Source organism: Gymnoscopelus braueri (assembly GCF_963280865.1).
Source record: "Gymnoscopelus braueri genome assembly, chromosome: 4".
NCBI lineage: Eukaryota > Metazoa > Chordata > Actinopteri > Myctophiformes > Myctophidae > Gymnoscopelus > Gymnoscopelus braueri.
In genome coordinates this window covers 48,284,393-48,300,510 of record NC_137605.1, presented here as the reverse complement: position 1 = coordinate 48,300,510, position 16,118 = coordinate 48,284,393, and the positions used below count along the sequence as shown (strand labels likewise).

At 40.7% G+C, this 16,118-nt stretch overlaps 1 protein-coding gene across 1 annotated transcript in view; it reads left to right on the top strand.

The window, feature by feature from the left end:
- Positions 1-16,118, top strand: part of LOC308083764 (uncharacterized protein) — a 35,334-nt gene that overhangs the window by 1,809 nt on the left and 17,407 nt on the right. Inside the window, exons 2-7 of the mRNA XM_080426101.1 lie at positions 89-287; positions 1,437-1,508; positions 2,093-2,169; positions 3,144-3,244; positions 6,586-6,702; positions 8,072-8,146. Of these exons, the coding sequence (XP_080282227.1) occupies positions 89-287; positions 1,437-1,508; positions 2,093-2,169; positions 3,144-3,244; positions 6,586-6,702; positions 8,072-8,146 (641 nt within the window). The remainder of the gene's footprint in view (positions 1-88; positions 288-1,436; positions 1,509-2,092; positions 2,170-3,143; positions 3,245-6,585; positions 6,703-8,071; positions 8,147-16,118) is intronic.

The following is a 16,118-nucleotide window of genomic DNA, read 5'->3' as shown; positions in this document are numbered from 1 at the left end:
CCGACCCACCCATCTCAAAACATTTTGTTCCAGGGACCCCCAGAAGCAAAGATTTGAGTTAAAAATGTTCTCTTCTGTGCACTTTAAGGATGCAGCTCAAGAACAGCCTGTTCAACCACCGATTCAACCACCGATTCAACCACCGGTTCAACCTGTAGTCCAAAGCAGACTCAGCTACGGGTCTGTGCTCATGAACGTTGGAAAATGTTTGCTGTTCATCATCATTGTCCCCCCGTTTCTCAACTATGCATCACTGCAGAGAGAAGGACAAGTGTTGATGCCTAAAGGTAATCGTCCTCCAATAACGCACGCACGCACACAAGCAACAATTTATGAGGTTTTGTGACTGCTGCAGATATGCCAATTTGATGGATGGATGGATGGATGGATGGAGGAGGATGATGATGAACTTAATAAAGTTGGTTCCTTCCTTTTCTTTATGTAAAGCGACTTTGGGTACTTTGAAAAGCGCTATATAAATCTCAGCTATTATTATGAGGAGGATGATGACAATAAAAAAACAACAAAACTTACAGGACATAGAGTCTCTAAACAAGACTAAAAAAACAGTTGAAAATAGAACGGTAAACAAAGGAAAATGGGATTAGCTGGGGAATGCAAGTTTGAAGAGGTGAGTTTTGAGGGCAGTTTTAAAAGAAGAGAGGGTGTGGGCTGCTTTGATGTGGTCTCTGGGGGGTGGGTACTGCAGTGGTGAGTAGGCGGGCAGCAGACAGTACATTCTGTAGTTTATTCTGGAATTTGGTGATGGTGACATAAAGGAGGCTGTTGCAGTAATCAAGCCTGGATGAAGACCTCAATGAGTGTTTCTTGCTGCAGTCAGTGTGACAGTTTGGGTCGGAGGCGAGCAAGTTTTGCTACAGACTTACCGCAGTTGAGTTGTAGGAAGTTTGCTTGCATCCATAGCTGCGGGAAGATGTTTTTACTTGGGGGTGCGGTGTGCAGAGTGCAAGCAACCCGTCACCCACGGCGGAAAAGAAAAGAAAAACCTTGATGCCCTTCAGCACCTTGGACAGCGATGCTGTCTCAAAACACATGCAAGCCAAGTTTTACAACCCGATGAAATACTAGGCTGTTGTTTTATTCTAAGAGTCACGTAGGCTTAGACACTTACATTTTAAGTCGTAACCTTTGATTGGCTGATTAATTAATAAAATTGACCCAAGGAATTCAGCCTTAGCAGATTAGAGAGAATTTGAATGATAGAAATCTATTTAGAATTAAGTGTGGGATGAACATACATCCATTTTATGGAAATATGTATCGACCGTGGATATGCAACTGATACTGTAACGTATGTGCAGTGTCAGCCGGCCTACAACAGTGGGTAAATTGATTTTATTGTATTATGTTTGATACTAAATATAGATTTTTTTCCTGAACCCTAGTCTCTTCTATTTGATCTTTCTCCGAAACAGATGGCCTGGTTGTTGATGTTGGTTTAGGTCAAAGGATGCACCTACTGTGTAAAGGACGAGGAAAACCAGTTGGTAAGAAAGGCATTCTATAAATGTATCAATAAGGACCATCACTGATAAACAGCTTAATTGACTTAACCCATTAAGACCGGGAACGCATCAGTGTGTCATTTTTAGATTTCTTTGGCTATTCAAAAATAGCAGATATAAAAGCTCATAGCGTGGCACCAAGTGCCGTTCTATGAACTTGTAGATCTGCCATTTTTGATAAATCATGAACATTTGTGCAAATCTTTGAATATATATTTTTGATAGCGAACATTTGTCAAATATTTTGTTCCAGGGATCCCCCTGAAGCAAAGATTTGAGTTACAAATATTCAAAGATTTGCACAAATTGGCACTATTTCTTTAAAAAATAGCAGATCTACAAGCTCCAGTGCAGCACTCTGCACTCTGTGCCGCGAAATGAGCTTGTATATCTGCTTTTTTTTAATAGCCAAAGAAATCTAAAATGACACAGATGCGTTCCCGGTCTCAAAGGGTTAATACGATCTGAGCCCTCTTACTTCTGTTCTGTGTTGTTTCTGGCAAATGCTTTTATTTAGCTGTACATTATGTATTGCTCAGCCTAACCTAAAGTCTGTGTTTCTGTAGTCATACTGGATGCCCCGACTGGGATGTCAACAGACATCTGGTTTCACGTCCAAGAGAGCATGGCCTCACTGACAAAGGTGGGGAATGGCAACGTTTCTGTGTTTTGAATAAGCATCTGAATCTAATATAGATTAAATATAGTATTACATCCACATGAAGTACTGCTAGCTGAAACAGATTGTATCTGTTGCATATCGTCGCTATCGGGTGGAAATCTAGTATGTCCAAAACTGTTGCTTTCAGGAAATGGGGGGGAAAAAAAAGAACCTGTGTTGATTGTGTTCAAATGGATCCAATATAGGTATTATTTAGTCACAAGCTCTTGTTATAATACTTTTCATTGGTTCAATATTTATAAAACCCACAGACACACCTAACACTATACATAGCAGAATCTACAAACTCGGTTTGAGCTTGTAGATCGGCTATATTTGTTACTTCTGTGTGACACTGTAGTATGATGAAGTAGGGCATTAATTTACAAACAAAACATAAAATATCATATGTAAATATGGAGATACAAGCTTTCCATCCGACAGCAACAATTTAATGAATTTTCTGTGGAATCACACACTGGTCTGTAAATAACCAATGACATTACCCCTTCAGTCATGTGTTTTTATTTCGGGGCATGTAGGGTCAGTGCATGTACTGTAGGGGCGATGTAGCCGTGTCCTCTCATACTCTTTTTTTCAATGAGGATTCAGCCTTTCAGAAAGCTGTGTCTGACAGCCTGACAGCCCTCAGCTGTGACCCATAATGAGGTCACTGGCTTATTATTATGGAATAAACTAGTCATGTCTAGCTACAGTATGTCTGAATAACAACAACAACAACAAAATAAACTCACAGAGACATGTCCACTCTTGCTCCTGTCTCTTGAAAAAGAGGTTGCCAGTTGAAGTGGTACTCCAGAGGATGAATCTTCTTCAGTGGATGTTCGCAGAATTGAAAGCCTGTCATATATATCTCATGTACTATCGGGGATGAAGTTATTTAAAAACGGGTGAAACTAGTTTTTGGCCTCTCCATAATTTGTCACATTGTTCAGGTGTGTACCTATGACAGAATGGGGCTGGGGTTCAGCAAGCGGATGATGCAGAATGAAACCACGGGAACTGAGAAGGTTTGGGGGATGTCAACAACTGGACGGTGAGTGTTCTATTGTAGTTGACCATATTTTGCACACTTCATCTTTCAGAATGTCGTCTTTTACAGTGCATGCCTCCACTTAAACCCCTGTAGTCTTAGACAGGGACGCGGGAAGTGGGGTGCTGAGGGTGCTGCAGCACCCCTGGTGGTGGGGAAGAGAAAGAAAAAAAATTGAAAACATTTTGAATTATTATTATTTTTTTATTTTTTTTTGTAAATTAAACAAATATATATCATTTTAAAAGTCTATATACACACTTATATATTAAAACAATGATGTATTTAACTTTGGGGAATAAAATATTTGTTGAAAAAGGTGAAAAAACGTGAAAAAAATCGCGGGACACATGTGAAAAAAAATCGAGTCCCCCGCCAAGCCCAAGCCCCCCTTGGCATAAATGACTTCCAGCGTCCCTGGTCTTAGACAACTGGAATTGAGTTACAACTGTAATTTGACCACTTTTTCCCGTCTACACCAAATCTCTTTGCCAAAAATAGCCAACCTGCAAGCTCACAATGCGTTGCAATGTGACGCATTGTGAGCTTGCAGACAGACATTTTTTTAATATATATATTTTTTGTAAATTAAAAAAATACATATAATTTTTAAAGTCTATAGATGGGTTTCCTGTTTGTAAACATGAGAGGATGATGCGCGCGCAGTGGAGGGAAGAGCCTGTAGAGGGCGCTATTACCCGCAGCAGCTCTGGCCATTGTACATTCATAAAATGAATGGTCTTCACCGGGTTTAATGAAAGTAGATTAAATGATGCAGTTTGTAATATCTTCTTTACTCAATAAAAATGATTTGTTGGAAGTTGGATCTGTTTGTATATAATAGCAGCATTATGCCTATTATGCCTAAAATAGCAGCATTATGCCTATCTAAATCCCGAAAATAACAACAGAGTCAATGGCGCTTCCGGTTCGTTCTACCTCCCGCATGCGCAGATGATGCACTCTGCTCTGTGATGACGTCGCGCGGAAACCCATCTATACACACACATATATATTAAAACAATGATGTATTTAACTTTTGGGGAATAAAATATTTGCTGAAAAAGGTGAACAAAATGTGAAAAAAATGAAAAAGTCCCCCGCCCAGCCCAGCCCCCCTTGGAATAAATGACTTCCAGCGCCCCTGCTTACAGATCTGCTATTTTGGCAAATTTCTTCCCCAGAACATGGACACTGGGGTTCAAGTGGTTAATGGAATAGTTCATCCCCCCCAAAAAAATCTGTCAATACTACTTACCCTCATGCCAGTTGAAACACAGAAACGGTTTCTTTGTCCACACAATATCTAAAGAGTTTGCCAGCAAAACTTCGTAGAAGCTTATTACAAAACAAAAAGTTAATGGTAACCTCAGTTTCTAAAAGCTAAAAATAATAGTAATATCACTCCACACATGCAGCAAAAACCACATCCTCTAAAGTCATCACACTGTAATAGTGCAAACATTCCCTTACACACACAGTCTACAGTTTTCAAAACGTTTATGCTTGCGGCACACATCCAGGATTTACAGTCTGCATGACGTAGACCTCTGCCTACGAGTGTAAACATGTAAACTTGTTCTCGTCGTGCAGAACACAAACATAATTTTGCCGCTGTGAATTATGCATTCAACTGTAGATCATCGCCGTAGACAGTATGGAAGAAATGTAAGGCGGTGCATTAACAGAGAAATGGGACAACTGCCATGAGGGCATGTCAAATGGCAATCCTTTCCGAACATGAACTATAAACGTGACACGGCCCCTTCCTTAACCCTTTAAGGCCGGGAAGGGAACGCATGTGTGTCATTTTAAGATTTCTTTGGCTATTCAAAAATAGCAGATCTACAAGTTCTATAAGCTTGTAGATCTGCAATTTTTTGAAAAATCTTGAAGATTTGTGCAAATCTTTTATATACATTTTAACTCAAATCTTTGCTTCTGGGGGTCCCTGGAACAAAATATTTTTCGATGGGAGGGGGTCCGCGGACAAATACATATTATTTTGGGGGTCCTTGACATGAAAAAAGTTTGAAAACCATTGATAAAAAACCTTAGGAAAAGAAAACCGTTAGGATTTAGAAGACATTTGTGAAATCCCCAGAAGCAAAGATTTGAGTTAAAAACTTTCATTTAAAAAAAGTATATATATATATTCAAACATGTATTTGCACACCGTTTCACGATTTTTCAAAAAAAATAGCAGATCTACAAGCTCATAGCGCGGCACTTGGTGCCGCGCTATGAGCTTGTATATCTGCTTGTATATCTGCTTGTATATCTGCTATTTTTAAAATGACACAGATGCGTTCCCGGTCTTAAAGGGTTAAATCAGTGTACTAGACTAATTTCCGTTTTTGTCCGCCCCTCGCCGATTGCCCAAGCAAGCAGAGTATCAGAGTAACAAGACTATTACAGTATGCGTCCAGCCGTCCACTGCTCTGCATTATGCAGCTCTGCATGCGTGCCACAGCACAGCCCTTTCCTATACCCTGTCCTGCACTGCCTTGGGACTCAGCCCTAATCTTCCTGTCTTTGACACGGTAATGCGTTTGTTGAGCATTAAATCTGTCTGAAGGATGAGCGGGCGTGGTTCGCCCATGGTCAGCAGTCTAGTTTACCTTGGCACGGGGCCCAGGCAGCAGGCGGTACAGCCTGTTTTTTGACGCAACCAATCAATTTCCCCAAGAATTCAATATCTCAGCAAGCTGTGGGTTTGATGACTACCTTTTCTTCTTTCCACTGCAAGTGCTATGAAACCTCTTCATTACGGCGCAATGCTCCAGGTTTGATATATTAGAGACAGAAACCCCACAACAACAGATGGCTGTCAGGGAGGAGCTGCCGTATTTCACGCCGTGATGATGTTTCTTGTGGCGATATGAGCGTTTTGGTGGCGTTTGTTATTCCTTCAGAGTTGTTTAAGGCAAAGACACCGGCAGCTACACTTTTGTCCTCTGTTTTGGATTTCAGCAGTGCTATTTATCTTGGTGTACCTGTAACTGAGCTGCTGTGTCCACAACAAGATTAAATACCTAAATTAAAGCATGCCGTTGACCTTCACTTTCATACATACACCTGTTTCTCATCTGTATTGACACTTTGGGGAGTGTATTCCCTTCTCTGTTTTTCTCTTACGTCATTTTTTGTTTCCCTATAATGAGGCTCTCGTGGGCCCTTTAATGAACTTATTAAAGAGAATGATGAGAATAATGATGGCCTGCTTTTCAGGTTAATTTTTTATGCTGTGCTAGAGCTCACCTTGCTCAGTAAATAAACTCCCTGGCACAGTTTGCGGCGTGCCCTGGTTCTTACCGGGATTAATGAGTATTGTTGTGTTGCAGGATGGTGGATGATCTCTACCGACTCATCCAGGCTGCTGGCATAGCGACCCCCTTCATCCTGGTGGGCTCAGAACTTGGCACGCTCAACGGCAGGTTCTACAGCCACATCCATGATGTGTGAGTCTTGTACACACTGGAGCCCATGTATAATTACAAAGTTGTGTGTTGCACGGTTTCAGGTATTCTCTCACACAACAAGCTGATGTCATTTATTGTAATTGACCCCGTTAGTAATTTGATCTTAAAGGTATCATGACATTCATTTTCACTTTTTTTATTTTCAATGTTTTATTTGGGGTTTTATGACCTCAATTACACCCAAAAAAACCTGAACTTAGAACATTCAGTGGATTTTCTGTGGTCTGGGGTTTTCTGAATAATTAGGCTGAAAAGTAATCTGAGCTTGGCCCTTCGACAGTGAGGTCACAGTCGATTAATCCCGCCCACTCTCCTCCTCGCCCCTCCCCTCCCCTTTCCTTTGGGGGGGGGGCGGAGCAGAGGCGATGATTGACAGGCAAAATCCCTCACCAGCGACACCCGCAGGCAAAGATTTATTTTTTCATTGCAGTTGAAAAGGCTTTAGAAATGTGAGAGAAAAACACCTGCCATGGATCACTGGAATGGAATTTTCACTTAAAACTTTTTGTACACTTTTGAAGGACCAGGACAAAGACTTTGAATGTGGTGTAAAAGTGAATGTCATTAAACCTTTAAACCAAAGATTAAACATTCTAAGGTAAGACAAGCCTTTTATTAATCCTTGAGGGTAAATTTGATCATCCACGAACCAAAAAGCCATTCTGCTCAGAAAACAATTCTTTTTATTTTAAGCTCACAATACAAATCCCAGAATGATGAGGAAATCCATATAATCCAAAGTTTGCTAATTGCAAGTTTTAAAATTAAGACTGAAATAAACTAAATTCAGTGGAACATTATGTCTCTGGATGAACTGAGGAATCTTTGCAACCCACACTAATAATCCAGTATCTATCTACTGTATGTGCAGTACCAATGCTAATTCCTCGGTTTCCTGGGACTCATCTCCAATACAGGCACACAGGACATAAATATTGTAGCTCCCTTGCCATCATCATCCGAGCAGCGCCCAGATCAGAGACAACGTAGTGATTAACATGACCAGTAGCCAGCTCCTGGGTTGAAAGATTTACAGTTTAATCAGCCGCGATGTCACGGACATTAAAGTAGTAAATTAAGTGGTGGTGAGTGGATGACACCTGCAGAATGAAAATATTGCCCCTGAATGTGGTGTGTGGTCATCCATCTCTGGGGGGGGGGGACACGGACAGACAGATATACAGACAGACAAATGGGATGGTGCCATCCATCTCATACTCATTACGCCCCCCCGCCTCGGGAGGGGTAATGTGGACAAGGGTAACAGTCAATGAGTCCTACTTCATCTGTGTTTATGTCTCTATATTTATGAGTGTGTGTGTGTCTGTTGTTCTTCCTCTGTCCTCAGGCATGTGTCAGACCTGGTCCTGATAGATCCCATCCCAGAGGACATCTTTGAGGAGGACCAATGGAAGGAGTACTGGTGAGTGCAATGGCACCTTGAAAAAGGGTCTGAATCATGGAGGAAATGGGGGTTATAAAAAGACAGGATAGCGAAGCAGAGGGATGGAGTGAGTGACGTGAAGGTAGAGTGGAAGAACATGGAACGAATTGAGGGAGAGGATAAAGAGTCTGGGGTGAAGGGCGGCGGAAGAGAGAGCAGAGAATAGTAAGAGGCATGGAGGAGAGGAAGGAAAGAAAAAGAGGATTAGGTTGAAGAGACGGAAGGAAGATGAGGAGCTAGGGAGACCCAGTCTATTGTATCATTCAAGCTCCAGACTCCCTCCTCATCATCGCCTTCATGGTAAAGAGTCCTTTTAGTTGATTATCTTTGCTGGGCGGGGCGCATTAACATGATTAATCGGAGGCCAAAGAAACTCATTAGTTGATCACATTCTCTTTCAGCGTGAAACTGATGAGGGGAGAACTGCGATATGTCGGTGATGGTGACATGGTGGGGCTGTGGGGGGATAGCAGGGAGTGTAATAACAGTGTTTTAATTTTACAGGCATGATTCATGTCAAGCTATAGCCATTGAAACGTCATATACAGTAGCTCATTGTCCGTTCGTTGTCATATTGGAAGGAAGGGTGATTATTAATGATGGCAAAGAAGACTGAGCAAGCATTTTTGGCTGCAGGGCTGTCAGTTATGCTAAGCTGTCAATATCGCCCATTCTTTACACAAGGTGGCAGTAACAGCATAGCATAATCATTAAGCTAGGGATGCAGCTATTGGTTATTTTCTTAGCGATTTTTCAATCGATTACTTTTTCACATTATTGGGAAGCACATTTTGAATATTACTAAAATATTTTCAATGAATTGACATAAAAAAAAATGTAATAGATTTTTTATAAATCTGATTAACCACTCAAGCCCATTTTTTACTTTGTCATATAACACAAAAATAGCGATCTACAAGCTCACAACGCGTTGCATTGCCACACGTTATGAGCTTTTAGATCTTCTATTTTCCCTTTTAATATTTTTTTGCAAAATTTCTATCAATAATCTTTTATTAAAATTGATTAGCGATTTTTATAATCGATTATTTTGATTAACTGTTGACCCTTACCTTAAACTGTATAACACTGCAGTTGAGACTAGCATGCTGTTCAAATGGAGTTGCTGTAATGTCTACGGACTATTCCTTCACTCAAAACTAAATGGATAAATAACTTTGGTAAATCAAATCTCTTTGGTCATTTGACACCATGTTTCCAAAGTTCTGTCCAACAACATTGGCTCACCGGTTATATAACTCAATGAGTTTAGCCAGATAAGAAATGGATTATTTGAAAATGGCCTAATTTGTACGTGAGTCAAAGTGGAGCAGTACCATTTATCAGGGATGTGTGTCCAATTATCCCCTGATTAATAGGCATTCATTTCCCTGCGTACATGACAGTGCACCCACAATCCAATTACTCTGTGGTGAAGCAATGGAGAAATGAAATGAGCCAAGGGCTTACATTTACTCTGTAAAGACTTTTTTTTATTATTGGTTTCTATAGCAAAGGGAGCAGTGATAGTAAATGGAGTGTGATGTATGAAGATAGAACTGGAGAAGTGATATGACGCTCATCTCTTACCCTGCACCATTGCATCCCCTCACACAGGAAGTGCGCTTTCTCCAGTTGCCTTGCATTCAATTTCCATTTCATTTGTCTTTGGAAAAACCCTCATATAAATCAGTTGTGTAAAGTAACTAAGCACATTTACTTAAGTACTGTACTTAAGTACAATTTTGAGGTATTTCTACTTTACTTGAGTATTTCCAATTTCCAATACTTTTACTTCTACTCCACTACATCTCAGATGCAAATATTGTACTTTTACTCCACTACAATTATTTGAAAACTTTAGTTACTAGTTACTTTGCAGATATAAATGATGATGTTATGAAACATACATTAACCACTTCAGGCCTATTTCATACATACATGAAAATAGCCAATCTACAAGCTCACAACGCGCCGCGATGCAACGTGTTGTGAGCTTGTAGATCTGCTATTTTCAAACATTTAGTACTTTTACTTTTGGTACTTTAAGTACATTTTGATGCCAATACTTTTGTACTTTTACTCAAGTACATTTTTAATTCTGGACTTATACTTGTAACAGAGTATTTCTATAGTGCAGTATTGGTACTTTTACTTAAGTAAAGAATTAGAATACTTTTTCCACCACTGCATATAATACAGTGTTGCGTATAGGTTGTGGTATAGGTTATGGTTAAGGTTATGGTGACGAGACATCCCGGTTTGGCCGAGATTGTCCCGGTATCAAGCAGGTGTCCCGAGTCCCAAAAAAAAATCTAAAACAGTATAATGTCCCAGTTTTCAACATTCACGTCCAAATTAGTACAGGTTTTCAGCCACAATTAAAATAATACGGTAACACTACGGTAACACCCCACTGGTATGGGGGGGTGACATGGATGTTATGTTCTGTTGAAAGGCGCAGTCACACAGTGTGAGTGCTAAAATAATTGTCCTGTCCTGATTATGGGTTCCATTTGGATAAGCTTTTTGTGCTCATCGAGTTGAATTAACACCGAGTACTTTACTGTGCGTTATTTGGTACACAAGATAAATCCTCCAATAGGGAGCAGGGCTTCACCTGAGGAGGTTTGTGGGGAGACCGTATCAGCTTTGCACTGGGACCGGAGGATTTACACATCAAAGCCCTTCTCATTAAGGGTGGCTCACTCCCAAAATTAGTCCTGTTATATCCTACAAAATGAATCACCACCATCTCCAGGGAATAATACTCTCTAACTCTCTCTCTCTCGCTCTCTCTCTTTATCTATCTGCTGTGTACGTACAGTATCTCTTTCTCTTTCTTTCACATGCATTATAACACTTGAAAGGCTGGGTGTTTGTATATATGTGTGTGTGTGTGTGTCTGTGTGTATTTGTGTATGTGTGTACTTGGATTATGCAACTTGCCTTTTGTGGGGGATTTTCCTCTGAAGACATTTCCTTCCCGGTGCACCTGGCAAATGTCATAGATAATTCCACCTGATGAAAAGTAAAGCCTGATTGATACACTGCCCTACGACGCAGTATGAAGAAGGCATAAAGCAGCATGTTGTCACGGTAGCATCGGGGGTTAGCGGCCGCCCATCTGGTCTTTCTGGCCAAATTACATTCATGACGAGAAGCAGACATTATTCTTCCTTTTCATTGGATGAATCTGTGGAGGTCGATGAAGTTTCAACCAGCGTCTTCCACCCAGAATGTCTCCACTTGAATACAACTCTCCTCTCACAATGGGGTGTTTCTAGACTCACTCTCTCTCTCTTTTGTTTTTTTTACAGACAATTAGCTTGATGCTATTAGCTGTAGGGGTGCAACAACGAACTATTCAATTTAATCTATTATAAAATCGTATCGATAATTTCATAAAATTATCGATTAAGAATTTATCCCTATTTTAGGCATGTTATTATATATGCAAAAATCATTTTTTTCTTTTTGAGAATTTATCAGCTTCAATTTCCAGTTCCAATTTGGTCTGCTTTTTTTTATTTTCTTTTTTTCTCTTGTTTATCCTGTATCCTGTATGATTTCTCTCTCCTGATAGGATGAAATTGGCATCCCCACCTGAAAATGAATTTTCTGTTCGCTAAAGAGCTGGAGACGGGGAGAACCCCCGTTACTGAACAAACACTCTAAAGTAATGATTCGGAACATAGATCAATTTAACACTTATTTTAACAAAAACAAAAACCTAAATCAATCCCGTAGAGTACCTTTTAAGTGAACACAGGATTTGAGGGTGTAGTGGCTCATGTCAACAACGCATGAGTGTGTGTCAGCTGAGGAGTGGTCCAGGTGACCGTCAATCTGCATGGCTCCTAACAGCTGTGGCCGCGGGCCGCGCTGGATAGACGTCTGATTGAGTTATTGAGTCCAAAACGAAGAGGATGCTTCCTGGCAACATTCATCATCTTCCTTGTCATTAAGATGCCCGCCAAGGTGCACACAACACATAAACACACACACACACATACACACACACGTTTGTATTACTGTACTTGCGAGGACATCAGCATTCTAGGACAGTGATTTTATGAATGGAATTTTAAATGTTTTGGGCCTAACCCTGAAGCTGAATATAGCCGATCTGCAAGTTGCAGCGTGATGCGTTTTGAGCGAGTAGATCTGATATTTTCAGCCAGTGTTCAACTAAGTATACAAATCAGGCATAACTCCAACCCCAACCCTGACCCCTAAACTTAAATACCTCGATTCCTAACCCTAACCTATATTATTTTATTTATTTATTTACCATAAAACAACCATTTCTCTTGTGATGACCAGGAAAATGGTCCTCACAATGTCTATTTCTCAAATTCTACTATACTTGTGAGGACATTTGAACCTCAAAAATAGTCACACACACACACACACACACACACACACATACAGTGTCCTCCTCTAACCTGGAGCCTGCTCAGTATGACAGACAGCGTATGAATGTCACTTTGACTGACGACCCACTCAGGCCTCCAAAGTGCTGCTATGCCACTCATTTGGTTTGATTTATAAGCAGCGCTGGGCTTTGATGCAAGACAAAGGGAGGACGCTCCAATCCGTCTGCACCGCACTTTGTGAGCTAGATAGATTTACGGACATAACAGGAAACCTGTTGTGAATGGAATGGTACCTTTTAACACAGAAAGGGAGTCAGTGTTTGATTCATTGAGGTGTAGGTGTCCGTGGGTGTCGTGCACCAAAAATAGGTGCGATGTGTTGTGAGCTTGTAGATCTGCTATTATTAAGTTCGGCTAACATCCATGGGAGTTCAGATAGGGCATCTCAACTCGGCTCAAAATAAACATCTAACTCTGAAAACTCACATGGTAAAACGGACGGTTTATCTAAGGTCAGTGGTTTTCAAAGCCATGTTTGGGGACCCTAGGGGTCCTTGGAGGAGATTTTAGGGCAGGGCTACTCAACATTGCTCAGGGGCCACACAGCAAAATACAGCTGTGTCCAAGGGCCTAAGCCTAAAACTTCGTCCTTTTTTTGAACAGACTACAATGTTTTTGTAACAGACTACATGACTAGTGTAAAATTAAGGAAAAACACAGAAAACATTTTGATCCATCAGGCCAAACCTCGTCGGATAAAAAGATTGTCATGGAATTTAAATGAAGTTACAGAGTTAGTAGGCTGTCTTCACGATAAATCAGAGAATGGTAAATATAAAATCAGTCACTCAAATAAACTAAGTATACTTGAAACTAGGTCATTGCATCACATTCTTCTTTTGGAACAAACAAAGGAAATCCAAGGCTTGTTTATAATACAAAAAAATACATGTTTTGAAATGTTTTTCTGGGATAAACTGTAAAAGGACATCATGTGCTGTTGTTGAACATTTGCCCAATTCTGAACTGCTATTGTTCTCTGGCAAAGAAGGCACACCGGCTTGTTGTTTACCTCCACAAATGCTTCCTCCCGTGTCCTGTGTGCATGACTCATTTTACCTTAACCTTTGACCATGACTGCGTTTTTTTTAAATCTCTGGCCATGACTGGGTTTTTTTAAAATCTCATTCCCACCACTATAAACATAATATGCACGATCGCCCTCAGTCTTGTGGTTAGTTACAAATGATTTGCCCTCATTGAAAGGAGAATAATTACATTTTTATTGGTAGTTGCTATGACAATGAAGGGCAGCAAAAATATGAACGATGGGCCGTGCGTTTTGAGTAGCGCCGTTTTAAGGGGTTGCCGTCCAAATGAGGATGAGAATATTCTAACAAATATGTTTCAGTCTCTATTTCTCATGGACAATTATGACATTCATTTAATTATAGCACATTTTATTTAATGTAAACCAAACAAAACCGTCTCACATCAGGGTCCCTGATATACGTTGAGAAGGTCCCTGACAGAATCAATTTGCTGGGTCTGTGACATGGAGATGTTTGAAAGTCCTTGTCCTGGGTTAGCCTCACATACTTTTTTTTAATGTTTTACATTTCCTTGAAATTTAAAAGTTTGAGAACTCACAGCTAACACTCAGTAGCCTCAACAACAGCATGGAGAGGTATAGTTGGGAGTTAAACAGTGGTGGAAAGTAACTAAGTATATCTACTTAACACATTGAGTGCCAAAAACGGTCCGGATACATTAACCACTTTAGCCCTATTTTATACCTATGCTATTTGAAAATAGCAGATCTACAAGCTCGTAGCTTGTAGATCTGCTATTTTCAAACATTTTAGTACTTTTACTTTTGGTACTTTAAGTACATTTTGATACCAATACTTTTGTAGTTTTAGTCAAGTAATTTTTTTCTTCCGGACTTTTACTTGTAACAGAGTACTTCTACATTGCAGTATTGATACTTTTACTTAAGTAAAACACGTGAGTACTTTTTTCACCACTGGAGTTAAAGCAGCAGCCAGTGATGACACATAAGCCTGAAGGTCCTTACACACAAGCGAGCGTGACGAATAAACGATGTGAAAATGCGTCGGCGAATATTATTGGTGATGCCTCGTTCATACAGGTGGATGGTTTTATTGGCGGTGAGAAATCAACCTCGTTTAAAAAAAATAATTACCTGTCTTTATCGCCTCGTTACGTTCACATTCTGTGCGAGCGTTCTCATGATTACCTTGCTTATTGCAAGTCGCTCTGGATAAGAGCGCCTGCTAAATGCCTACATTGTAAATTGTATGACACAAACAGCAGTTTAACCCATTCAATCCGGGAACGCATCTACAAATGTCTTCTAAATCCCTCTGAAAAACTTTGACCTGCCGACCCCCATATAAAAATATGTAGTTCCAGGGACCCCCCAGAAGCAAAGATTTGAGTTACAAATGTTCGCTTTAAAAAAATATATATTCAAGGATTTGCACAAACTTTCAAGTTTTTTCAAAAATAGCAGATCTACAAGCTCATTGCGCGGCACTCGGTGCCTCGCTATGAGCTTGTATATCTGCCATTTTTTTATAGCCAAAGAAATCTTAAAATGACAGATGCGTTCCCGGTCTTAATGGGTTAAATGAACGTGAATTAATCTCATGAAGTAAACGCTCCCAGTGTGTATATGGACCTGGATTGTATGCTTAGTTGCGTCCCTGTAGTCACGCACCAAACATAGTCAATCTACAAGCTCAATAACTGTGAGCTTGTAGATCGGCGATATTCGGTGCACAACACCCGCGCGCGCCTAAGCATAAATCCGGCTATACGGTACATTTCTCGCTTCTGAGCCCGCCACCCACTCTCACCCGGGAGCTGCACCCTGCTCTAACCCCCTCACCCCAGCCACCCCCTGGGGCCCAGAGTGACAACAATCACCGGGCTAAGGAAGGAGGAATTGCAGGGAAAGGAAGTAACAGAGTTACCATGGAGCATAGTAAAAAGAGATCAGGGGAGCCTATCTTCCAGGTGAAAATGTGTTGCAGCATCACAGGCTGTTACAGCCTGGTAAAGCTGCATTGTGTTGATACTTCTGATAGGCACGAACGAGGCCTGAAAATGAAATGGGCTGTAATGAAGGTTTCATAAGAGACTAAACGATCATTTATCTGCAGGCATTGCATCGGCTGTCCTTGTTTTTTTGTCGTCCTTGTTTGTAAAATGTCTTGTCAGAAGCTGGCCCATCTTTTAACCACTTAAACCCTATGTGATTAGTTGGCCGAAGAACCCCAGGGCTCTCCCCTTTCACCCTGTAGTGTACACCAAATCTCTTCACTGTAAACAGCCGATCTACAAGCTCACAATGTGTTACAACAGGATGCCTTGTGAGCTTATGGAGTGCTGACCTCTACTTCGGCCTTCACATTTTGTAGCCTGAAAATCGAGTAGCGCTGATCAGAGCACTAGGTCACGCAACGATTGGCCAATCAAATCCGGATGTTACGTTTGTAACAGCTGGTTTGTGAGGCTTACCATCCAATCAAATTACGTTTGTGACC